The sequence below is a fragment of the Hakea prostrata genome, chromosome 4, assembly GCF_041222555.1.
Source record: "Hakea prostrata isolate BN-2017 chromosome 4, UWA_Hpros_2, whole genome shotgun sequence".
In the NCBI taxonomy this organism is placed as follows: Eukaryota; Viridiplantae; Streptophyta; class Magnoliopsida; order Proteales; family Proteaceae; genus Hakea; species Hakea prostrata.
The window spans coordinates 879,676-906,334 of record NC_142603.1 but is presented as its reverse complement, the minus strand read 5'-3'; the positions used below and the strand labels follow the sequence as shown (position 1 = coordinate 906,334).

The window sequence follows — 26,659 nt, the reverse complement described above, 5'->3', positions numbered from 1 at the left end:
ATAAAACTGTTGTTAGTCTGATTAACAACGTTAGAGACTCCACCTTGGAAGATCAGTCATTACATACATGATATCTTCAATCTTTCCTCTCTGTTTGATGTTTTAATTGTAAATCATACTCATAGAGAAGGCAACTCTGTAGCTGATAGATTAGCTTCTTATGCTGCTGTTTCTCAGACTTCTTCTTTTTCTCTCTCCCCCACCTTTTGTTCTTTGGCTTTTGCATTCTAATGTAATTGGTACTTTGTATCCCAGGGCCTTTTTTTTAAATGAATTCAGCTCATTCACCCAAAAAAAAAAAAAGGTCATCAATTTAAACAGTAACGCTATGAAAGGAATGCAAAATCAAAGAGAGAAGAGCCTTCCTTAATCAACCCTGCAAAAGCGCGTCTTCAGTTATTTTCTTTTAATGAAGAAAGCCTTACTTCAGTATTAAATGGTCATCCAATACTCACGAGCTAACGAACTGCGCATTAAGTTCGTCGCCCATATGAATGTGTATGCGAGTGGTTCATGACGCGCTCATTAACCAAAACCTATAACACAACAGCCAGTTCCGCCTCCCTGAACAAGAGTATCTGCCCGGAAGGTGAGGAAGTCAAGATTCGATCATTACAATTCCAAAGCTCCTCATGTTCTGTGAAAGTCTGCTCAGCTTTCTTTCAATTTCACACTCTTTACTGCAGTATCTCATTCAAATAAGATTGAGGAAAGATGACGCGAGTTCTTGTTGACCAAGATCCTTTCTTGGAAATGGCTAAAATCCATTTTAAAACCGTGGCCCCCCTCCTTCTTTTCTCATTGTTCATATCCCCATAATGGGAACACCTCAGCCTCCTGCACCTACATCCCCACACCACCCTGCAACTCACCTTTTCGACATGCTTCACACCCCAATCTTCGGGTCAATCCCCCTCCCTCACCCCTTGCGAATCAAAACAGAACGGAACGAATTGTTAACAAAAGCAATGCAAATTTTCATTTGGATGAATAGAGCAACATCGCAAATTCGTATGATGAGCGAAAATCTTAATACCAAATTCATTCAGGCTGAAAAGATCTTTCATTTTTTCAAGCAAAATGTAAGAAAGGAATGAGGAAAATTTCATTGTACACTTGGAATCCATATTCTGAGAGCCAAAGCTCCAAAGATCTCTACAATGTGGGGAGCGAACCATGCATTCCCTATGGCTGATGGAATCCCAGAGAAACAGGGACTCCCCTGAAACTCAAAAACAGAAATGAGGGGGAAAAAATTAAGGGGTTAAAATGATAAGAGACTTAGAACGCAGGCACCACTTTCCTCAGCCACAACTGATATCTCGCTCCATCCAAAACCTCTCCCCACTCCCATCCCCTATTTCCATGTCCATTCAACCCCTTCTCAACTACATAACAAGGGGAAGATTTTTCAAACCACAAACTCTTTAGACTCCGGAAGATCAAAAATGGCCCAATCTAGAACAGGAATTGCTGGGGCTTATTATTTAAACTTGCGTGGAAGCAACCAGCCAGCTAGTGCGATTGGGCGGTGGGTTATAATCCCATATAGCAAGCAAGTTGGGCCTGAAAACCGCATTATGATGTCTCTTCACATATGTGAAATCAACTTTGGAGAATTAAAATTTACAGGATCTTTACTATACACAGGGAGCAAAGCCAAAGTGAAGTACCTCAGGCTCGGAAGGCCCCCTCCTTGATCATCGATCACTGCCAAGTACAGATTGTCTCGTTTCCTTTCTGGGCTCTCATTTCTCTCGAATGAGACAAGTTCTTCGCCTTCTTAACTGCCCATAAGCAGAGGCCAGCAAATGCATGTAACCCAATAGCATGTTACCCTTAATGTATTGTCCTCGTAAGTTTGCACTTGGAAATGAAGATGGTGGCTGTGTAATTTAGACTGCACAGCTTCAAGAGCTCTGCTGAACGTTGTTTAAGGGCAGGATTGCAACCACTTTGGATGACCAGGAGAAGCTTCGCAGCCAGACCAGCCTCCACAGCAAGCGAAGCACACTCCTCCGGGGCTAGCTTGCAGACTGTCCACAAGACTGACAATGCATACTGGGTACAACTCTCAGAGACCCTCATCAAGAGCTTCACCAAATTCGGTATGGTATATGGGCAATCCTTCAAGGCCAACTTTCCCTCCGGTAGAGTGGCTAGAACATCTAAGATGGAAAGAGCTGATTCCAGGCAATCAGGATTTAATGCCGGTAATAGTTCAACCAATTGAGGAACTGCCCCGACATTCACTGCCAAGTGCCTGACTTGTTTATGCGAACATATTGTTCTGAGAAGGCTAAGCCCAGCTGAGATCCCATTCGGGTATCTCTTGTCCCTGACCAGCCTCAGCAATCCAACCAAGAGGCTCAAGCTGGAGACGATTTCGGATCGGAAATCCTTGTCTTCCATCAACATCCCAATCAGCCTGGTACAATTTACCTTGGTATCAATGGAACCCTCATTCAACATGTCCACCATCAAGGAGATCTTCGCCGGTTGCATCAGGTTCGTCTTCGACTCGGAATCCAGGTTTAAGTTCACCAGAATCCCAATGGCTTCAGACCCAACTGCGTGGGAAGTGAAAGGACCAAGCAGAGAGGAGATCAGGTTGACACCACCTTCATCCACCACCGTCTTCTTGGCGGAGGCATGGGCTGAAACAACCTGTTGGAGTTCCCTTAGGGCTTGAACCCTGGCCTGGCCCTTCACCTTCTTGAGCGTTTCCAAGAGCTCCGACGCCCGCCCCTGGACATCCTCTGATTTCTTCTTCATAAGCAAGTACTTCTGAGAAAACCAGCAATAAATAAGGTGGTGGAGTGTCTTGTTGGGAGTGACAGAGTCGTCCCAAAGCTCTTGCATTGTAGTGGGACAAGTGAAGTGTCCCAGTGAGAACCATTTGAGAATGTTGGATCTCTCATATGTCTGACCGGTGCAAAGGGTCACAGGGTCTTGCATAGGCTCAAGAGATATGGGGCAGATGAAAACGGAGGGGACGTCGGACAAATCCAGCTCTTCAATCATCTTCTTCAAATCCAATTTCTCACCACCACCACCAGCACCTCCTCCACCACCACCACCACCACCACAAACCCCACCTCCCCCACCCAAAATCCCATCTTTGACTGCGGTGTCCAGATCTAGAACATGAACACCACCACCCACCTCGAACGTCACATCCCCATCCCTTATCCAAGCAGGAAGTTGTAGCATTGGCATTATTGCAGGACTTTTAGAGAAGGAAGGAAAAAAAGAAGCAGAAGTAATAGTTAATATATAAACAAGAACAGAAACCCTAGAACTCACCCTCAAAATTTCTGTAACCACTAAGACAACAACCCGTGGTCAAGGCAAATTGCATCCCCTGCTCACGAGATGCGTGAAAAGAGAGAAAAGAAGAAGAAGGAAAGAAGGATAGAAACCAAAGTTTTCTGTCATTGACAATCGCAAGCAACAACGGCCCCTAATGGTGACATCTTTTCTTCTTTCTCTTTTTGCTTTACTGGATCTCTTTCTCCAGTCAAAAGACTCATCACCATCATCACACACATCATCAACATATAATCGCCTTCCCTAAAAACAAAGTTCCCTTCCTCTTCAAGCTCAAAAAGGGTGAAATCATCAAACCCCTACCCAGGTAAGGAAAAAAATTATCACAGAGCGTGGAGTGGAAGCGACGAGTCAGGTTCCTTCAGACCCCAAACTTTTTCTCGAAATACAAAAATGAAAATAAAGCAGATCAAAACCTAAACTTCCCTACGGAGGAAAAAGAAGGAAGAAGCAAGGGGAGTAAATGGATGGTAAGAGAGCAGAAGATTCGGAAAGAGGGCAGACCGGAGGGAAGGAGGAAGAGAAGAGAAGAGAGAAATTGTGAAAAGTTATCCCTGCAACGCTCCCATTCTGCCCTTCTTTTAGGACAGCTTGGGAAAAAGAAAGAAAAAAATAATGATAAAAGAAAACAAAAGGGCAAACCCCACGGGCCACGAGAGAGAGCAAGTGTGAAGAAATTACGATTACCGGGGCAAAAGAGCTACGTCCGTCTGGACCTGGTTATTGACTCCCTCGGCCCGCGAACCACACGTGCAGTCATATCACCTGTCGGCTGTTGCCGTACTCTCCCGGTTTCCTACTTTCCTATTTAGTATTTACGATATCAACGTATTTGAAATACCAGAAATATTTAATTATTTATACAACTCCCATGATATGACGATTTTGTCCTCAATGGACTTTTTCTTTTTCTTTTTCTTTTTTTTTTACTTTCCTTTTCTCAAGCCTATTTGGGTCTTTTAACTTTTAATACCCTACCCCCTTTGGACAAAACACAAAAATAAGAAGAAAGCTTGGTTGGGCTTTCGATTGAAATTTCTAGATTTGGGATTCAACACCCTAGGATTATATCAGTCACAAGGTTTATTTTCTTTTTGAGGCTAGGAAAAGATTTACTAAATATATATTATTATATTTGTATTTATAAATATTTTATGATTTAGACATAAAATGTTCAGCAATTTCTTATCATTTTAGGAATTGAGAAATCTTTTTAATGACTCAGTATATATTTAGATGCATCTAAATGTTAGAGTGTATGATCGCATGATATTCTTTTATCAAAACAGAAAAAGAAAAAGATTGAGTGATATTCCATTTCTTAGTTGTACTAGAGAAAATATTCCCATAAATATTAGCTCCAAATCAAAATTATATATCCTTGAAAAACACTTTTATTTGTATATTAAAAACTATCATAAATATATCAATTATACATATTTAATTTTTTTCATCGCCTCCTTCACTTGAAGTTGCATAGGTGTTGAACATAACCTATTCCCTTGACCCCCAGTATGACCCTACTCAAATAATTATCTTACCATCTATAATATTATTTTCCAGCTTATGATAGCTATTGAAAGACAAAGAAGAAAAATATACCATTAATATATGGTTTACTAATGACAGATCGTATACGTAATCTCTCCTTCCTCATTTGATTATAATTATAAAATAAAAGGAAAAAAGAAGATCAAATTACTCAACGATATGAAAGAAGGTTAATTTGGTCTTTCAACAACACCTAGTAGATCTATTTTGATAGATAAAAGGTATAAAGACTCCGCACGAACCAAAAAGCCGGTCCATTTTCCAATCGTGTGACTGGTGTCATGCCATACGAAAAGGCGGACCGGCTGGTGAATGTTGGCGGACCACTGGGTGTGCGGTCTAGCGTCTACCATCCCTCGTCGACAGAAAGAGAGATAGGGGGGGGGGGTCAAAAGCGGAAATAGAAAAAGGGGTGGAGGAGCGACGAGGAGGAGACAAATAGAAAAAGATCAACAAGGAATGGTGGAACCGGGAAAGGTAGAGTGGAAACCGGGAAAGACCAACGGAGACGATTGACTGACTGGAGGGGAGTGGGACCCATGCTACCAGTGGGGGTGAGAGGGGGCCTTTTGTTAAAGTGCCAGCTCGACATTTGACGGTCAAGGTTTTGGTTTGACTGTACGCCTCGGGGGGGGCTTATCCGGTCCTCGTGTTTGACTGCTTTTTAGCGTTGCCTGGGGGCCTGCCCCTGCCCCTGCCCCCCTGGGGGCATTGGGTTTGGGGCATGGCCGCATGGGCCGCACGGGCCGCATGGGGGCATTGGGGCTGGGATTCCAATCCCGACTCCCGAGTTCTCACTCCGAGAGAGTTCCCCTCCTCTGCAGTGCAGCCCCTGCTCTGCTGCAGCTGCAGCTGCAATGCTTTGTTTGTTCATGGTTCCCCAGATCCAACAAATAAGACCACGACACATGTACTATTCCCTATTTCCTTTATCGTGGGGATCACTCCTTGCTTACGCCTTCACTCACTCAGTCACTCGTGTCCTCCTTCCTCCTCCTCCCCCTTAATTCTGTTTTTTATTTTTTAAATAAAAATTAAGAATTGTTAAAACTTAAAAGTAAAGCTGTGTCATGTCACTCATGTGACCAGTGGTGTGAATGGGAGGAGTCTCTCTGATCTCTTTCTCTGTCCACTAAATGAGTAAAATAAAAAAATAAAGGTCTTCTTGACTTCTTCTATAAGATTGTTTGACAGAAAATTAATAAATAGGAAATTTTGAACCGAGTGTTGTAGACCGAGGAGGAGAGAGAATCACAAAGAACGAGCGAGCAAGCGAGTTAAATAACTTTTTTTAATTATTATATTTGTGTCTAAGAAAAGGCCTGGTTGTTATACTCTTTAAAAAATGTTTAAAGAAATCAAAAATTAAGAAGCCCACACAGCACAGCATGGTTTTTAAAAGGTAGCTAGTCATAAGTTGGCTGTATTAGGTTGAATTAGACGGATTTAATTTAATTATAATTATAATTATAATTAATTAGTTGGAATGGAGATGAGTGATGCAGGATTGGGCAGTCTCACTCTGAGAAAATCTTCTGGATACGGATTGAGTGAGTGATATACGTTTTTCAAAAACCATGGTGCATGGTTTAGTGGTACAGGAACTACAGTCACTCCTGGTGTTACAAACTCACAACTCAAAAAAGCATTCCAATTTTATAATTCAAATACAAATTTTTAGTAACAAAGGTGAACCGGAAACTTTTTTTTTTTTTTTTGGTAAATGAACCGGAAACCCTATGTAACTGTTTTTTTTTGTAGATTGCGCATACGGGACCACGCCAAAGATATCCACGGATTCAAAAAAATACGAAAACCCATGCATCAGGATATTTTCCCCACATTTTGTTTGAATTTTCTTCTTTGACTTTCAAATTTCAAATGCTCTGCATGCATGATGCATCATCGCAAGGCGAAGAATCTATGAGTTAAAATAACAGAAAATTACAAATTCGACCATTTAAGGTTTTTCAGTTTTCTCGACAGGGTATTGGAAGATCATAGCAATAGTGGAACTTTTGAGGTAAGGGAGAAGAAATTTAAGAGGTTTAGAGTCTTTAGACCAAGGTGGTTAGAGAGAGATCAGAGAAATTAGAGATGAGAGTAATATTCTTCCGGTCCATTATAGATCTCACATACTACTTATAAAGCCTACAATCCATTAAGTGGATACATTTCAGGCTTTCCGCACATGTTACCTAACAAATTATCCACAGTTGTTCCTACATTTCCCTCCAATTACCATATGTTTCCCTCCTACAATTCCCTCCACTTTTCTATTTTATGTAATCTCTCAAATACCGTGGAAGTTGTCTTACTCAAGTGGCCCTATAAATGAGTTGGTCTCCAAGTGTATTCTCCTCCCCTCTAGGTGTCATCGAAGAACTAAGAATTTGTTGAGATATCATATCATTATCCACCCCAACAACAAGATTAACCTTATCCTCAAGGTAAGAAGATGCAGAAAATGGTGACATAGGAACAGCGAATAAACCCAAGTAGTGCCTTCAGGAGGCATGCTGCGGCACTAAGCTAGGACCTGAGGGATGGCTTTGCCTGCACGGACCAAGTCGTGGCATTGAATAATTGCTAGAGGGACTGGAAAGGTTGCTAGAAGGGTCATAGTCACGGAAGAAGGCGGAGGTGGGTCGCTAATAAATTTCTTCAATACTAATATTTGGAACACAAGATGGATGAGGGCAGATGGGAGCAGCTCCAATCGATATGCCACCTTGCCAATGCGTTCACATATACCAAAAGGACCAAAGAATCACTTGGAAAGCTTCTAGTTCTAGTTCAAGCGTGCAGCCAAAGAAATTTGGTGATAAGGTTGTAATTTCACCAGTACCCAATCAATGAGTTGAAACTCTTTGTCAACACGGTGTTTATTAGTTTGATGTTTCATATGAGTTTCGGGCACATTGAAGGCATAATTTAAGGTGAGTCAGACCTTCATCTCTAACACTCAACTCCTATTCGACTGCAGCATTCACCATTGGCGGCCCATCCATAGATAATAGAAACAATGTACCTCGATGTTGGGTAGACATTAAACCCTTTAGCCCATGATAGTGGATTGCATCTAGTGCGGTACCTGTTGTACCCTCTAGGACCATTTTGGTGTCACCCGCTTTAATTGATATGGTCCATTTTGTATAGTTGAACAATATTAGGTCCAATTGGGCCAACAAATGTACTCCCAATATCAAATTTGCCCCAACTAGGAGCAAAACATAAGCCTTGACCATTGACCATTGTAGTATAGTTATGTATTGCCAACGGTAATTCCAAAATTTGGCCTACACAAATTAAATGGTTACCATCCTCGACAAGGACAGACATGCTTGGAGCAATGGTAATGGCCGGACCTTATCGATAAGCATCACTAGTTTGCACAAAATTGTGCGTGCTACTGCAGTCGACGAATATCTGCAAAGGTTTTCCATTGCATACCCAATAAAAGGAAGAGTAGTGGAAGTGGTTACAGCTGCCAAGGAGAGAGAAGAAATTTCGGTGGCTAATAAAGAGTCATTGCCTTCCATGGTAGTTTCATTTACTCAATCACCAGTGAACTCATTATCTCCCTAAATTTCGTCTTCATAATGCAATAGCAACGAGTGCCACGATTTGCAATGATGCCCTAGACCATATTTTTCATCCCTATTGAAGCAGAGCCCTCGGTCCCTTCGTTGTTGCATTTCCTTCGTCAATAACCATTTAATTGGAATTCCAGTTGACAATGCAAGTGGAGGGGGACTTTTTGGTTGGACATAACTGTCAGAGGACCTAATTGTTGCTGGTTGCTTTGTAGATAAGGGTGTCACTCTGATAAATGGGCTTTTCGATTCAATCAATTTCTACACCTAAACCCTTGCGAGCATTACAACGTCCATTAACACCTTAAGTCAAAAGGCCTTGACCTCACCCTGTATAATATATTTGAGACCAGACACGAATCAGCTAACCGAAAAATCTATGGGTTATCCTTCAGAATCAGCTAACCAAAAAATCTGTGGGTTATCCTTATCCTTCCACACTTCTATCAAACGCTTTAAATTGAGCTTGGTAATCAACAACTATAGTTGCCTGAGTCAGCTTGGTCATCCAAGTACTCCCTTGCTGTAGAGAACCAATCTTGAATGCATGGTTGGTAGAAGCATTGCTTAATTGTTGAAGAGTCTCTCCAGCTTGTCGTGCGTTGGTTCTGTTGGCCATGACCCGGCAGGTCGGACCAATGATAGCAACAAATGAATTTTTGAGGTAAGACTGAAGAAACAAATTTTCATCAGCAATTCCTACATTCCCTCATTCCCCCCACTTTTGCTTTTTTTTTTTTTTGTACAAAAAGGGGCTTTATTAAGCCAAGTGGGTGATGGAGATATTAACATGGCTCAGCGAGAGTCGAACCCACGACCTCTTCATTAAGAAGTGTTGGTTTCAACCACTAATAGCTCTGTGTTAGCTTCCCCCTCTTTTCTATCTTATGTAATCCCTCAAATAACTTAAAAGCTATCTTACTCTTGTAGCCCTACGAATGAGTTGATCTCCATGTATTTTCTTCCCCTCCAAGTGTCATCGAAGAATTAGAAAATATTTGAGGCATCGTATTAGATGGAAGGCGAGGGGCTATAACCATTTGATTTAAATGAAATCATTTGTATTTTCTTCGGTTTATTCAAAACAGCGAGAAACAAATAAAAAAAAAAGGTCAAAATTATAATTTAGCAATTTAATCTTGTAATAAGATGATAACGCAAGGGGTTACTGTTGAAATTTTGGAAGGGAGTCCTCTTGATACGGTGAAAACGGTTGCAGCGTGCCTGCTATACATGTGAAATGTAACATACCCGTTTGATATTAAAAAAAAAAAAAAAAAAAAAAAAGAAGAAGTAGTCAAAGTTACTTGGTAAAGTGGTAAGATTAAAGTTACTTGATCAAGTGGTAAGATTCATAGGTCTCAACTTACGACACAAAACTCCCCTAGGATGTAATTGAGGTACGCACAAATTAGCGCAGATGATCGTCAAACACCAAAAATAAAAGAAAAAAATATATATATAACATAACCGAGCTGATTATTTTCCTTAAAAGGCCCAACTGCGCTAAAATTAAGATATCTGGCGGTGTATTACTTTTACCAAACCCACTATTCCTCACTGAGCCCAACCCATTTTACTGGTCTTGAGATTTTTGTGGGGATTCCCAAGGTCGGCAGTGGGGCCGGGGTAGGTCTGTAGACGTTATGTAACATCAAAGAGGGGTGACATGGAAGATAAACCTAGGGTGCCTTTCTTTTTTGCGCTATTGGTGCCTCTGTTTACCTAGCCCCACTTTTAATCCCCTTCTGCAATCCCCCCCGTTGGTTTGTGGGGCTTCACCCATAACCCCTTCTCTTCTTTTTCCTTGCGTTTTCTTCCTCGGGGAAAAATTTTTTTTTTTTCGCCTTTTCTCTCCGGGTTGTGATTCTTTCTTTTGGTCTGTTTCGTGTTTTCCTTCTCTGGTGTGTGTCCCCCCCTTTTTGTTTTTTTGTTTTGCTTCTTGTTTCTTGGGGTTGTCTTTTTTCTTCTTTTGGGGCTGCTTCTCGGTTCCTCTCCCGTTGGTGGGGGGCCTTTCTGTGGTTTGTTGTTGCCGCGGGGCGTTTTCTCTTCTTTTTTCTCTCGTTTTTGGTAGAGCCTAGGGTGCTTTTCGCGGGAAGAGATATTTAAGGAATGGAAAGGGAATTTTCATACTTAAAATCGATTTTTTTTTTCATCATTCGTATTTATTACTATATGTATTTATAATGACTAGTTCCAAATGATTATATATTTGGTTATTATTTTTTATTTTTTGAGTTTTTTTTCTTGGGGTCACTTAAATTGGGCTAAAAGTCTTGACTGTCCACTTAAGTGGCAAAAATTAGTACTTTTCAAAAATTATGAGGTATCTATTATATTTTTCTGTTAACTTTGAAATTAAACGGCTATTTTGTCCATGGCGTTAAAGAGAATATAAGTTTTTTATTATACAAAAACCTCACTTAATTTTCTAAATTGTCCACCGATTCACTTGAATTCATTTGTAACTCCCTAGGTGTGGGTTTGAGAATCAAGCGAGATTGAAAAGCCGTTAGCTGCAGCGATAGGTTGGAAGAGGAAAGTGGGGCATGTGAAATCTCAACCTGAATGGGAGAATTAAACAATAAAAAAAACCTAAACATTTTCCATCGTTTGATTTTTAAATCGATTGTTGTGCAAGGATTTGACAGTGCACTACGCACTGAGATGTTTGGGTGTTTTTTTGTTTTCCCGTTCACTTTCAGCTTGAGATGTCACCCGCTCCATTTTCTTGTTAACTTCCCTCAAGGAGATGAAGTGGATGGGAAACCCTTTGATATGATTTCAATATTAGACCTTGGACATATAATAGTTTTGAATTGAATTTCTTTAGAAAGAAGATCTTTTGTTTCATGGTAGCCTACTCCAGTTCCCTTGTGAAATTTTCGCTTATTGGGTTAGCCATGCACTTCACATGTTTCTAGCGATTCACATGGCATCATCAAATGATACAAGTCTTGGATAAGAATCTACAATGCACTAGAACGCCCTTGTTGACGATCCTTTACTCCGACAGTATCTAGGGTTCCTCGAACACTGTGATATCTCACACTAGGTAAATCTCTGCAATGGTTTTTCTAGTTGCTTGGGAAGTAAATCACTTGAGATTTGATGCAAGTTGATTTTGACTAGAAAAAAAGGGATTTTGTTTAGGGGTTTTTTTCCTGTTAGGGACAGTGGTGGGTATTTTCCGACAAGTGGCCAAGGTTTAGGTTGAGTGAGAGACATTATTGTCATTTACAGTACTAAGGGGTATTTGCCGTATTTTGGTCTATTGACATTCAAAACTTGAAATATTTAACGGCCAAAGTGTCACACCCCAACTAGCAAGATCCGACCATACCCGAATACCCATGGGGGTGATACACCGCAGGACCTAGGTTCAGTGACAATTCCATACAACACAAGATATAGCATAATTAAAAGGACAATAATAAATCAAGTTCAAGTATAAAGTTATCAAACTTGATTGATCAAAAGGTTACAATCATCCATATATCTAAAGTTAATCAAAATGGACATCAGAGTTTGAATGAAACATAGTTTGTTGCAGCGGAAATTAAACTAAACTGATTCCCTAATGGAATCCAACCTCATAAGAATAGTCTTTGCACAGACATGAAGCTCCATGCAAGTCTACATCTTCTTCAGTCACTCCTTCAAGAAAGCTTGCCGACGACGAATCCTCCACTTGGAAGGAGTTCTCATAACCTGCAAGAATATTCTAATAGAAACAAACATACAAAAATGAATGGGTTCAATAGAACTCAGTGAGGTCAACTCAACATCTTATCATACATTTGCCCACAAGATTCCACATCATATCGTGCATTCGTACGCAAGATCCCACACCACACATATAGTTTGAGTATCGATAATGTAATTAATGATAGTTATATGATGTATGAATGATTATGATATTATGCTCCTAACTCTATCATGAAGTCTCTATGGTAGATACGCATTAAGTTTGTACACCAATCTCCTTTGGGCGGTCTCAATCACTCTCCTTCAACAAGAGACGTCTATTGGGTTCTCTGCGGTTGTTGGGTAAAGTCTTGTCAAGCCATGGTTGGGGTATAGGTCACCACTCTCTCACTTCACCATTTGGTATGAGATTGGCGCGTGTCAAGGATAATCTTAGCCCAGTGCAATGTCATACAATCTCGTACTACATATGGTCCGGATATCTCAATACCTTTCCACCTATGAATGGAATCCTCAACGGGAGGCATTTGTTGGATCACATTCCTTAACCCAGTGGTCGTCCACATATAATGGACAAGATGCTCTCCATGTCCTCTCACGGATCATTTCACCGGTTTTGAGAGCCCAGGAGCCCTTATCTATTATATGCAACCCTACCTCTCTATGATGATAGTGGGCCTGCTTGAAGCTCAGGACCCAGCCACTAACATCACGGGTTAACCGGCTTTAATACCCCTGCCGGAAGTGAAGATTAGAGTTTTGGCCCCAGTTAAGTGGGTAGCATGAAAGAAATTCTCTCTATTTTTTTTTTGGGAGGGGTTGAATTGAGGTTCATTTGGGTTAAGCTTGCACACATGTTGACTACATCCACGGGTAGGGAGGGAGATAATTGCTACATATAATTTAAATATAGGACAATGTTTCGTCTTTTGCTTTGAGAGGATTCGAACTTTTGATGTCATATTTGGAAGCATTGGTCTTTTGCCAATTCAGCGACCCCTTATAGCTTTGGTTATCAAAACTTACTTTATGCTCCCATTTGCCTTTGATTTTGACAGGTAGATAAACTCACACGTATATATTGTTACTACTATGATATAAAATATATATAGCTTATAAATTATATGGAGCCATGATTACAAAAGTAACATAAAAGTTGATTGAGGTGGCTAAGTCATATTCACCTAGATCTTTAAATACCTTTGCATAAGAGAAGTGATTCAATCTGTAAGGAAGTAGAAGGACCTAACAGAGATTGAAGGAAGTAGTTTTTGTAAAAGTCTTTTCACGGTTTGAGGCTGGCGGGTCGGTCAGTCCAAGGTCCAAAAAGATTTTCTTGACGAGGTGGTGTGGATGTGGGTCTGGGCCTAGCTAGGCCTGGGTCAGTCAAAGAGGCTGTCTGGGCTTCCGTCCTCTAGCCACGAGCCAAGTAGCCAACTACAACGTAAAGCTCGTCAGATTCTTATTAATTAATTGATATGCTATGCTTATGCGTTAAAGTTAAACCCAGAAACATGACATGACATGACATATTCGGCATGAATCGTTCCGTATCAACATCACTTTGGAGTTTGGACACAAATAGGAAATAGCGGTAACCTCAGAAGTCTAGAACGTTATTTGTGAATTGTGATGGTGACCCCGATTCCCTTCTGTTTGTCGTCGTCCCTGACGTAACCTCAGTAAACTACGGTCAACAACGAACAAAGACGTCTCTCACTCACCTATGTCTGTTTTTACAAGGCCCATAAGGCCATAACTAAAACAAGGCATGCATGCATGCATGTATGCAAGTTAGACGTCATTAACAGCAGGTGCAGGAAGGCCTGGTGATCCCCTCCTGGGTCCTAGTCCTAGTCCTAGTCCTAGGTGAATGACTTATTAGGGATTGGTTGGCAATGATTCTCGGTGTGTCTCAACTCTCACCCAGCCCAAATGAAGGAAGAAGGAGAAGCAGTTGTGGATCCTCCGGATATTTCTATCAACCAACCAAAGTGGAGCATGTTATGTTATTGAATTGTTCCTTCTCCTCTGATGCTGTTGCTGTTGCTGTTTCATTTCTGTTTCTGGAACTGCATGATTCCTCTCTCTCCACTTGAGTTAAAAAGGCTCTTCCTTTTAGTCACATTCCCCTCTTGGTTCCCGAGATGACTTTTCTGTACTTTTTGGGCCTCGGTCCCTTCTTCAACCAGTTTCATTACCAAAAAAAAAAAAAAAAAAGCTCTTCCTTCCGGTGGGTGGGATGATTTACTAGGCTTTCTCCACGTAGTGGGACTGGGCCTGGTCGTGGGCTTAGATATTTATTTGAGCTTTAATTTTTTTTCTTTTTCCTTTTGTCCTGGTAAGACTTTAACCTTCTTCATATATATATATATAGTCTTCGTATTTGAGTTAGTGGTAAAGAGATTAAGCGGAAATGTCCCAGGTTTCGTTCTATCATGCCTCCATTGGCGTAAATGCAGCCATGAGATACATATGGACCATCTGGATTGTCTTGTCTCCTCGATCTGTTAAGTTTCAAGATTAAAATCATACAATATATATTGTGCCTGCACTATTATCATCTATGTATGTTGAATTAAATGATGTATCCTTTCTCCTTTCTCCAACAAAAAAAAAGTGTTGGTTGATAACTTGTTGCTGGCTAAATATGGTTCAACTCTTTCTTGCGCTTCTCCGGTGTCGGTCGGTATACTAATGCAGTTTGTGCTCCAAGCTCACTTGTGGGCATGGAATCCGCACATGGGACACTACTTTTTAAATAAGAATGAATGAACTCCTGTGTTCTGCAGGTTGTTCGTTGATAGTGCTCTTTTGTGGTGTCATGGGTTTCGTCTCTTGTTGTGACATATTTTTTTTTCCCCTATGTATGGTGCTCTTATATCAAACCTCTTGTGGACAGGACTTATGTCTTGAGATCAGCAATCTACCATTGAAGGTTGGCTTACTCCTTTCAGGCTGGAACAGCATCTTTACAGTCAGAATACACCATTGCCCCCTCTTAAAACCTGCAATTTTTCCGCATGTGTTTTACTGGTTCTAGAGTCCTCTTCTTTTTTCGGTGGTGGTTGTTATATATATATATTGTCTATCTTCTACCAGATTGAGTTACTATTTTATTATATTTCTTGATCTAGTCAAATATAATCTGTTGACTTAAGCCTTTGTATGCCAGCTGTTGAAAGCTGAGATACTATATATACATATATATATATATATATGTAGCGTGTTTCCCAATGCTTGTTAGTTTTCTAATCTGGCAACTAACAACTAACGACGACCTCTCCTCTTATGAAGAATAAATATTATATTTTCACAAATTAAAACTGATTTAATTAATAATAATGCCATCCCGGCGGGCCCCTTGCAATTGCATGTGTGTGGAGTGCTAGGATAGATCACGTGTAATTTACTCCTACATCCCAAATTAAGCAAATTTAGAGAGTAATCAATCAGGTTGGCCACGATTTTTACGCAAGAAGGATTTCCAAGTCAGTCAAGAGTCGTTAGTTGTAACTTACTTACTTGAATGTAGTGGAGAATAACTTCAATATTCTATCGAATAAATAATAATAATACAAAAAAATAGTGGAAAAAGTCTTGCATAGAATTCTGAATTCTAGGGAGAGGAATCTCTATCTTAATTAATATCATACATTATTTACTTATGCACATAAAAAGTAAACGATAGACACATTTTGATAATAGTTTCAAAGTTAGTTGGCTTACAGTCAATGTCATCGTCGTAATAGAAACTAGAAAGTCTAACTTGCTGTTCTGTTCACATAGCTGATATACAATTTTCATTTCAAAGATTACCAAACGTTTCAAAGGATCAAAATTTCAATGATGAGGGATTGATGTGAGAAAATATTTATCTCGACACACACGCATGACGTGTATGTTAGTTTCCTAATCATTTCTATCTTATTTATTGACACCTGTAGTGTTTCTAGAAGACAGATTTTTGAAAAATCTTCATTTATTTAAGTTAAATAATTGAAAAAACGAGAAAATGATTCCCATCATCCCATGGTAGGAGGAGTGAGGACCATCAAGAAGAAAACTTATCCCACCACTTTTGAGAATTCTACTCCTCATCCTTCCCAAAAAAGAAAAAAAAAATCAAAATAAAAAAATTATACTCCTCATCTAGAAACTTCAGTTCCAATTAAAGATCATATTTATTTATTTAATTAGAAAAAAAAAAGAAAAAAAAATAGAAAAAAGGAGAAGTTAAGTTAAAACTCAACCCTTGAACCAGTCAGTTTATGCCAACGATAGCAAGCATGTATAGATTCGTTGATAAGGGGAGGAAGTTTTCATTTCCCATGAAAAATGTAGAGTCAGTCACCTATTGCTATCAGAGGACAAGTTTAACTGTTACTTATATCGATTTAGATCAGCCATTTCAATTTAGACTCTTCTAAGTGACATGTAGTTTTTATTTTAACAAAAAGAAGTGGTTAATTGATCACTTGTATTTTGTTAAACAAGTTAACTTGGATCTCTTTCTATTCTCAAGTATATATGCTTATCCATGCATGTACGGGCCCTAATTAGGTCTGCCTAGCTATATATGGATGCATGAATTGGCATGGGGCCCTGATACTGATACTGATACTGATACTGATACTGATACCCAAACCATGGGCCAGCTGCTGCAGTACTGCACACGGTATATATGAACATGTACAACTAGCAAGTCTAAAGTGGTTAATTAGTTGATTCTTTTGATTGACTTTGACTGATTAATTACGATTAAAACAAAGGAGAACTGAGAAGGGAGACAGACACTTATGACCGCGGGTTTCCTTCATGAAGGAAGAAGGAAGAAGGAAGAACCCTCCGCTCCGGCTCCGGCTCCGGCTCCGGCTCCGATCCCTTGCCAGTTGCCATCCATCATCAATTATAGGATAGCCGTCACAGTCAACTGACCAAAGACTGAAGACCTAAGCGATGATTCTATGCCAAAATGGAGTGTTTGCTTTGTTTTTATAAAGGCGGTGGTCGCCTGTTGCCTCTTATTAATTACATACAGTGTTATGTTGCATTTATTCAATTTTGGCCTACTTTGCTTTTGCCTTCCTGCTTCCACCTTTTCTTCTTTTTTTTTTTTTTTCAACTTTTGAATGCTAATTTTTGAATGCAATTCCGTTCCATACATGAATAAGTACGTAATATATTAATTAAATAAGAAAAAGGTATAATAATATAAATAATAATAATAATAATAATAAAATAATAAAAAGAGAAAGAAAGGCCGGGCCGGGCCGGGCCAGGCCAAGCCAATCTCCAGAGGGCAGCTGCAGAGGCCTTGGACCTGACCAAGTCCAAGTCCAAGTCCAAGTCCACCCATTTACATACATTGTATTTGTGTACCCACCGGCACCACTGCGCACGGGCTTCCCTCATCCCATGCATCCACCCTCCTTTTATTTTAAAGCTGCTCTCGCCTCCCAAAGGCCAAAACCACCACCGGCCCCCTGCCTAGTTCGTTCATAAGAAAGGAGTACGTTCGCGTCACGCGTTGCGTTGCGTTGCGTTGCGTTGTGGCAGTTAATTGCTTGCGCAGTTGCGCGAACCATTTACATTAACTCCAACTCGCGTGGTGCGTAGCTAGCTAGCTAGCTAGCTCACATATTGATAATGTGTTATTCTTTCATTCCCGGCTCTCTCCCTCCATCTCTAGCTCCCAACTTTTGATACTTCCGTCGTCGTCGTCGTCGACAGCGCGCACTTTCTTCCTTCCTTTCCATATCTGCTAATTCCTGCGTGCCTCACTCACTTTATCGATCTGTTGCCTCATCTCCCTATCAAACTTAAATCTTTCTCATCCGTTAGTTTGAAATTTGGATTAATTGGTTGGTTCTCGATCCAAATAAGCTTTTCGACTCTCTGTGAGTGTGTGCCGGTGCCGGTTCCGGTGCCGCTGGTGCATTTTTAAAGCAAATACACGTATAATATATGCTTCAGTGCTGAGGAGGATTAACATTAGTAAGTATAATAAGATCATGAGCAAAAGCAAGGGAAGCAGCACCGAAAGCAGGCTGAGCAGGTACGTGAAGGCACCCATTAGACTTCTGATCAGGGCGAGGGACATGTACGTCCAACGCATGACTACGTGCGCCGGGAATATGAGCTTCGGAGGAGGTCACACCGACGGGACGGGTCTGCCCTCTGCACTCAACACCACTCTGCCCAGGAACTTCAGCACCTCCTCCTCCTCCTCTGGGTCTAGGTCCGGGTCCAGGTCAACCAGGTCAACCAGGTCCAGGTCCAGGTCCGGCTCCTCCGTCATCGGCAACGACGACTTCCGGGAACTCATGCGAGTTGCCTCTAAAAGGACCCTCGAGGAAAAGTTTGGGATAGAGATCACAGAGTCACCACAGCAGCAGCATCATCATCCGCAGCGGTTGTTCTCCACCAGCGCTAGAATGGCCACAGCGCTGCCCAATGGAATGGGAGTGGTGCCCAGGAGTCGATCTCATACCGTCGGCATCTCCAGGATTGACGAGGACAAGCCTTGTGATTTCGCAGAGGAGCTGGAGAACCACAACAGCCTCAACGCTAGCAATTTATTCTACCCAAGAAGCAGAAGCTGCGCTACTACTGTCACAAAGATACCTGTTCTCTCATCCCGTCACTACTAGAGGCTAAGACTAGATGCATGCATGGTTCATCCACAAGGTCAGACCAAATAACTAACTGTTCATACATTTTGTTCTGTACCCCAATTCCATTTTGGTCTGCTTCCGTCTTTTACTTTTCTTCCAATATCTGCAACTCTTGCTTGTAAAGAGACGTCAAATTGTTTCTTTTTGAATTTTGAGTTTCACAAAGAATGCCAAAATGATTCCTAATTGGATTGTCCTGCGTTGTGATTATCATCGTTTGAATCCCATGGAAAGGGGAAAAAAAAATCAAAAATCATCATCATCATCTTCATCTGAAAGTTGCTGCATATGTTGATATGTAAATCATCCCAGACGAAGCGAGTTCCTGTAGAATTTACCTTTCAGGTTTATTAAACTTCCTTCGAAACCACCCCTCCAATTTTTTTTTTCTGCTTTGCCATTTTTACAATAATTTTACCCAAATGATCTTTTAAGAAGAATTGGCAAATTAACTAAGATTATGGATCACTTTTAGCATCTTGAAGGCCCTGATCAATTTGGAATGATCTTGCACTCTGGTTTATTAAGACATCACATGTTATTAAAATAAAAATAAAAAAAAACCTTTTTGGTTAAAAAAACATCACTTAAATTTCTTAAATAGGTTAGAAATATAAATACAAATTACGTCAGACGAAAAAGGCATAGATAAATCGAGAGTTCTATTTTCTGTCTGGAAGCGAATCGAGATTTTTATTACTCTTGTTAAAACGGAGAGATGCGTGTAATCCACTGTTCTCAAATAGATACTGAGAGTGTAATTTTGGTTACTTTTTCCTATGTAATTAATAATTGCGGCTGTGATAACTTGTTGTCTGCTTCTGGAAGAAAGGAGGTTGGGGACTTGGGGGCACAAGAAAACAATAAAACAATAATATATGAGAGAGAATGGCTACAGCACTCTAGATCATGCACATATACCGACGATATACGTATCTGAATATTGATTCCTTCTTCTTCGGTTTTTCCCCTTCCCCTTCCCCTGTGAGTTGACTGAAATCATTGCGCCTCAATGCACAGAAAATTATAAAGGGGTGGATATGAACATGGGGAAAGGATTAAATACATATCAGTAGTTTCTGACCGTCACTAAACGTTAACGTGGTAATTAAAGTTTTGATAAGAGTAGATCTCTTGTATATATATATATGGTAACTAATTAATTATTCATATTTCATACTTCCCTTGAGCCTTGGAGGTTCCGTCGATCTCTTTTATGCTATTGGCTGTCTGGTGTCGGCCAAGCTGGATGAGATCGAGTCAGACTCCATGTTCTGATCATCGATCATCAGTTGAAGCAAAGAATGGGTATTTACCGTATTTTCAGTTAAAAGCTGCTAGCTACCTGTCACTTGTCTGAGTGGTTCACAACATTCTCATGGTTCCCAGAGATGAGATGAGATGAGATGAGACGAGACGAGACATATTAATGTATGGAAAACGATATGCAATTGTCGAACCCTGTCATGTCAAAGATGCAGCGCGGTTTTTTATGGGGGGTGCTGTGCGTCGGGTCTGGCAACTAGTGAGAGAGAGGAGTCCCTGCAGAAACAAAGAGTGCATGCAAATCCTGAACATGAAAAATTTAGGTCTATATAAGTAAAGTGAAAAATCAAAGTGACTTAGGACGGAGTCGAGACATTTTTGAGCTTGCAGGTTGGATATTTAAGACTAGTTGAGAAACTCCTACCAAATCAAAACCTGATTTTCCAAAGATGATAGATAGTATGTATAGACCGTCTAATTTATGAAGAAATTAAAGAGAAGAAAAAGTAAAAATATAAACACCATATACATAACAACATAAGCAAATACGACAAATTAAATCTGGCACTAGGTACAAGTAAAGTGTAGAACCTTCCCGTGAATCCAACCAACCCAAACGTTAAATATTGGTTCATTATTCATGAATATTAATAATGATGAATTGAATGATCCCCAGTGACAAACGAAAGAGAACAGACGCGTGGGGCACGACAAAAAGCACCTAGCATAGGATATGATATACCCTACAGAGTCCCATTATTTAATTTATACAGTTAATTAATGGGTACGTAGCTACTTCGTACGTACGAACGATAATATTCCACTCCCTCCTCTCCTTCTCTAGGAGGCTAGCTAGGAAGGAATTTAAGGAGCTAGCTCCACTTAATTTCTAAGTAATAATAATAATAATAATAATGATGGAGAAGATGACAGCCATGTCGTTTCCAAATTCCTTGTTCAGAAAAAAACACAAGTGATCAAACAAACAAGCAATTAAGAGGGCTTTGATCAGCTAGCTGGCTATCACGTTGTTGCTGAACCTACCGTCGAGGCGTTTTTGCCTTCCGATTATTCTCCTTCTCATGTTAGTAATCCACAAAAAGACTAAGACAAAGAGAAAGACAAACACAAAGACAAAGACAAAGACAAAGACAAAGACAAACGCAAATTAAGATGTAGATGAGAGACAAATATTGTAAAGCTCTTTCTCCCTCTCCCTCTCCCTCTCCCTCCAGCCAGATATCAATTGAGTAGCGGGCAATTAAAGACGACTTACGTTTTGGGATAGGGCTCTTCTTGGATTGGTCCCTAGCTAGCTAGCTACCTCTCCGAGAATGGAAACCATTTATTTCTAATGGAAAACCATCACTCGTGACATCAGGAACATATCACACACAATTGATGTTGTACTTCAGTAGTACAAATAATTAGATTATTAATATTGATACACTCATTAATTCTTCCATATATATATATTTCATAGAAACCAAGTTAGTTCCCCAGTACCGTCAATCAATCTTATCTTAAAAAACACTTACTTTCGAAATCAGTAGTGGCCTCCTGTTGTGAGTGAGTTTGTGTCGACAGATCGATCTATCTAGCTAGATAGATATATTATCTGCAGAGCTAAGAATTCTTCGATCGCGAAGAATGGGAGGAAGAAGAGTAGTACTAGTAGGGGGGAAGCAGCAGGTGGGGTGGTTGTTTTTACAGCTCCACCTGTGGTTGTCATTAATGCTACCGTTCTCCTACTCGGCTGCAGTCACACATCTTCCTGGCTTTGCAGGCCCTCTTCCCTTTGAGTTGGAAACTGGGTATGTATGTATTACTTAATTAATTTGTGAATTAATTTCTGTAGGTACGTGATCTAATTAATCTGAGTTGTAACTCGTAACGCGTTAATTCATTGGTCAGTAGATCAGTAGTCTTGATGTTGTGGTTTTGCTGCTGCAGGTACGTGAGTGTGGGAGAGTCGTCGTCATCGTCGGAGGATGTGCAGCTGTTTTACTACTTCATTAGGTCGGGGAAGAATCCAGACAAGGACCCTCTTGTTGTCTGGCTCACAGGAGGCCCTGGTTGCTCTGCTTTGTCAGGCATTCTCTTTGAGATTGGTCAATATTACTGCTTCTTCTTCTTCTTCTTCTCTCTTTCTCGTACGTAGCTAGCTAAGCTGATCCTGATGATCAACTACCATGCACTGAGAAATAATATTGGTATGTATGTGTTCCTTGTTTGTGCGTAGGTCCCCTTTTTTTCGTGGTAGAGGAGTACAAAGGAACCCTACCCAAACTCGTTTTGAAGCCACACTCATGGACGCAGGTTGGTTGTTGGTTGTTGGTTGTTCGATGTTGGTTGGGACATACATACATACATACATACATACATGCATATATACCATCTTATTCCCTCCCTCCCTCCCTCCCGGTGTTCAAGTCTATTAAGAGAACTCCACAAAACAAATAGAAGTATTCATGGAGAGGATCTGATGAATTCGTACCATTGAACGGCATCATTATTATTATTATTATTAAATATCTGCAAGCCTGAAAGTAGAAAGATCTACATACATACATAAATGCTTGTAGCTAGGTCAATCATAGATAGATTGCAAAGAAGAAATACCATGATGAAACTAATCAAAAGGGATCCACATATAAGACAAGAGAAATCAATTAAGCGAGATCGAGTGAAAATTAATACTGGAGATAGCAGATAAATCATAAATCTATTTTAATTAATTACTGATCGACGTACTAATGATCAGTGTTAAATACAAGTTTAATTTCAACTGTACGTGATGATGATGATGAATTTCAGGTAGCAAACGTAATCTTTATAGACTCGCCCGTTGGGACTGGATACTCCTACTCTACAACCTCCCAAGGTTATGAGACTGGCGACTTCAAATCATCCAAACATCTATACCAATTTCTTAAAAAGGTACGTCACTCACAACCCTCCTATGTACACTAGCTCAGGAATCGACTTTAAATTAAGAAAAATATATATATGTTCCTTAATTCCCTTAACGCACTGCAATATTGCCTTCCTAGCTTACATATATATTTTATTTGTTGTTTATATTAATTTGTAGTGGATGATGGACCACCCGGAGTTTCACGATAATCCATTATATGTCGCCGGAGATTCATATTCCGGCATTACCGTGCCTCTTGTTGTTAAAGAAATATCAGATGGTAATTTTTCCTTTTTTTTCATCTCTGCCACTTGAGAAACATTCTCTGCTGTGCATCTTTTTGCTGTGCATAACAATGCACATACATATATACCAAATGATTGGCTGAAAAAACAAAGTAAATACAAGACGTACTATTGAGTAAGATTTTAATCTTAGCCAATCATTTGGTATATATGTGCACTAGCAGATGATTTTTTTCCTTACCACTTTTGGCTTTTCCTTCTTTTAGGTCTTTTTTTTTTTTTGTTATTAATTCTCGTTCTCTATCTTATCTATTTTAAAAAATATGAATACGACAATCTATTTCTTATGTACTGAAAAAAGAATTTATTTAATTTTTTGTTGGTCAAAAGTAATAAAAGAGAAATAATAGCAATTTCATAAAGTTAACTTCAAATCCTCAATTAGCTAGCATTTGAATTTTAATTAGTGACTTGAATGAACTTTTGACCCAGATCCAAAATAGACAAAAAATCTATTATGAATTTAGGAGAATTTTCTATAACAAAGACAAGATTTAAAATAAATATCAAACACCAAAAAAAGGAAGAAAAAAAAAAAGTGTCAAAAAATGAGAATGAGAATGAGAATGAATACCATCACTGAAATTTCTTGTTTCTGCCTTTTCCAGTATTTTGGATACATATATATGTTTGATTCTTGAACGTTAAATCTTCTGTTATTTCAATGTATCGTACGTGTATCTTTTGCCGGTTGTGGTGAGTTATATTTCCACCTGCATTGGTACCCATTTCCTTAGCAAACAATGAAAACATTATATAGTAAATACTAGCTGCTAGGGTGCCAGTAGCGGTTTTTGATATGCATTTAATTTGGGGTGTCGCTTGCAGGCAATGGAGCTGGTAACGAACCGTTCATCAATGTTAAGGTAAGTTTTATTGCATTAGTTAAATGGTCGATTATGTGTTGATAGATGGTGGATTTTGGTGCGTACGTGATCGAGAACTATATGGTTCATGATCATCTGAAAACCCTTAATTAATTCAGGGATATTTAGTGGGAAACCCTGTGACGGATCGAGTTTTGGACAACAACAGACAGGTGCAATATGCTCACGGAATGGGTCTTATATCAGATGAACTTTATGAGGTTTGACTGATAACTGATTATTATTCCATCCAATTCTTCCCAGCATAATTTTTCTTTCCTTAATTACATTCATGCATACATGCATCATTAATTTCCTCTAAATTTACACTCACTAACTTCCTTTAAAGTCATTATTATGTCTTGTATATATATACATGTACAAGAGCAAATGGGAACTTACGATTACGTACGTGTCAATAACTGCAGTCGCTGAAGAAAAGTTGTAGAGGGAACTATGCACAAATAGATCCCGCCAATGCACAGTGTTACATAGATATGCTGTCATTTCAGAAGGTAGGTAGGGTGAGGGTTAGGGTTAGGGTGAAATACTGAAACTTATAATTTGCATGTCATATATATATATATATATGTCTCTCGATCAGCTAGACCTTCTGAATTGCTTGATTTCTACAAGGTTCCAATTAAAAATTTAAGCTGATCGCTTTGCAATTGCATGCAGTGTATTTACGGACTAAACACCGCACAAATTTTGGAACCATTGTGTTTTTTTGCATCTCCAAAACCAAAACCAAAACCAAAACCTCAAGAGATAGCAGGTGGTGGAGTAGGAGATGATAGAAGAAGATCACTTGGACAGAATTCTAACGGCTCCTTCGCCCCAATCCTCCCTATTCGTCTAGTCGAGTGCAGGGTGAGTCTGTTGGATCATCATCATCATCATCATCACATTCGCTTTGCAATTGCATATTTGCATGCAGCAGTAATTAACATTAATATGTTCGATCGTTTCTTGTTTCACACTTATATAGTCTGTCGCTTACGCTCTGGCACCTTTCTGGGCGAATGACATTGGAGTCCGTAATGCTCTCCACATCCAAAAGGTATTAATTTAATTATTTACTAGCAAAAAGTCAAAAACATGGACACACACTACTCATTGCTCGATCGCGACATAATTAAGAGATGGGTTTTGGGTCGTAATTAATTAGTTGTTGTATGTCTTGTATGTCATGTCATTATTAATGGTGATGAACGATGAACACAGGGATCTACTGAGAATTGGCAAAGGTGCAACTACGGCCTACATTATTCAGCTGAAATTGAAAGCAGCATTCCCTATCATGCATATCTCAGTAAGAAAGGTTACCGATCTTTGGTGTACAGGTGCGTGAGAGACACACAGTACTGACACTAGTACTACTCTTCAATTAATTAATTAATTAATTAATGTCATGTCATGTCATGTAATATCTTCTATCTTCATGGGCCGGTAATACATATTAATTTATATATATCCGATCGACCAAGTGAGTGACATATCTTATTCCTTGAATCTTTACAACTGAACCGAACTAGTGGTGATCATGACATGACGGTACCATTCTTGTCCACCGAAGCATGGATCAAATCACTCAACTACTCTATCGTTGATGATTGGAGATCATGGTTTGTTGATGGCCAAATAGGCGGGTGGGTCTTCTAATTACAATATTATATTCCAGCCTTCCTTCCTTCCTTCTTTAATTGCTTAACATGACGCAACACTCACATTTTCTCTTGGTCGTCTTAACTGCTGGTTTCAGATATACGAGGACTTATTCCAACAGAATGACATTTGCGACAGTGAAGGCAAGATTCTTCGTTTAATTTGTTTTGACTGAGAGTTAGACTTGATCGATAATGAAACAAAATAATCTTACCAAGACATATATATATAGAGAGGTGCTTTGCTTATATAGATTAACATGGTGATTATCTATTTCAGGGAGGAGGACACACCGCTCCAGAGTATAAGCCTAAGGAATGCTTTCACATGTTCAAGCGATGGATTTCTGAGGAACCTCTGTAGCTCCATGAGCTCCAAATCTACAACATAGACAACTCTGCTGGGGAAAAGGAGCTCTCAATTCCATGTCTGGTGTATACGTAACCTATTAGTATAGAGCCTCAGATAGATACCAGCCGAGGAGGATAGTGATCAAGAGAGGTGGAAGTTCATATTCTGATATAAAAAAAAGTAGGAGAAGAAACACAATTTAAGGTGGATCAGTTGTTGTTCAACACAACTTACATCCACTGTTGAATGCATGATTCCACTATGATTCTTGCAATAATACAATCCTTATATAGAGATAACTAATTTGCTAAAATCAAAGGAATGGATTCTATATTTCAGGGGAAAGAGAATTTCTTATATATTTAATATCTTCATCAATATTTCGCTAACCGTTAAAATATTCTTGGCTTTATTCAGAATCCTC

General features: G+C 39.7%; 3 protein-coding genes across 4 annotated transcripts; 2 read left to right on the top strand and 1 right to left on the bottom strand.

Annotated features, from left to right (window-relative positions):
* Window positions 1-930: 930 nt before the first annotated feature.
* Window positions 931-3,995, bottom strand: LOC149016895 (U-box domain-containing protein 30-like). The gene has a single exon (XM_089151161.1). It carries the CDS (start codon window positions 3,217-3,219, stop codon window positions 1,840-1,842), a length of 1,380 nt encoding a protein of 459 aa, XP_089007287.1. The 5' UTR covers window positions 3,220-3,995; the 3' UTR covers window positions 931-1,839.
* Window positions 3,996-18,199: 14,204 nt separating this feature from the next.
* Window positions 18,200-18,838, top strand: LOC149016894 (uncharacterized). Its single transcript, XM_089152849.1, has one exon. It carries the CDS (start codon window positions 18,200-18,202, stop codon window positions 18,836-18,838), a length of 639 nt encoding a protein of 212 aa, XP_089008975.1.
* A 2,769-nt stretch (window positions 18,839-21,607) lies between these two features.
* On the top strand, window positions 21,608-26,654 carry LOC149016893 (serine carboxypeptidase-like 18). Of its 2 annotated transcripts, none has more exons than XM_089151160.1 (14): window positions 21,608-21,942; window positions 22,082-22,221; window positions 22,371-22,447; window positions 22,946-23,068; window positions 23,223-23,325; window positions 24,179-24,216; window positions 24,336-24,437; window positions 24,645-24,731; window positions 24,898-25,089; window positions 25,208-25,279; window positions 25,444-25,562; window positions 25,755-25,868; window positions 25,982-26,027; window positions 26,164-26,654. In XM_089151160.1, the coding sequence occupies exons 1-14, from the start codon at window positions 21,779-21,781 to the stop codon at window positions 26,245-26,247; spliced, it is 1,461 nt and encodes a 486-aa protein (XP_089007286.1). In that variant the 5' UTR covers window positions 21,608-21,778; the 3' UTR covers window positions 26,248-26,654. The 2 variants fall into 2 exon arrangements, with proteins under 2 accessions (XP_089007286.1, XP_089007285.1); XM_089151159.1 differs by having other exon boundaries at window positions 21,610-21,942; window positions 22,082-22,239; window positions 26,164-26,653.
* Window positions 26,655-26,659: the final 5 nt, after the last annotated feature.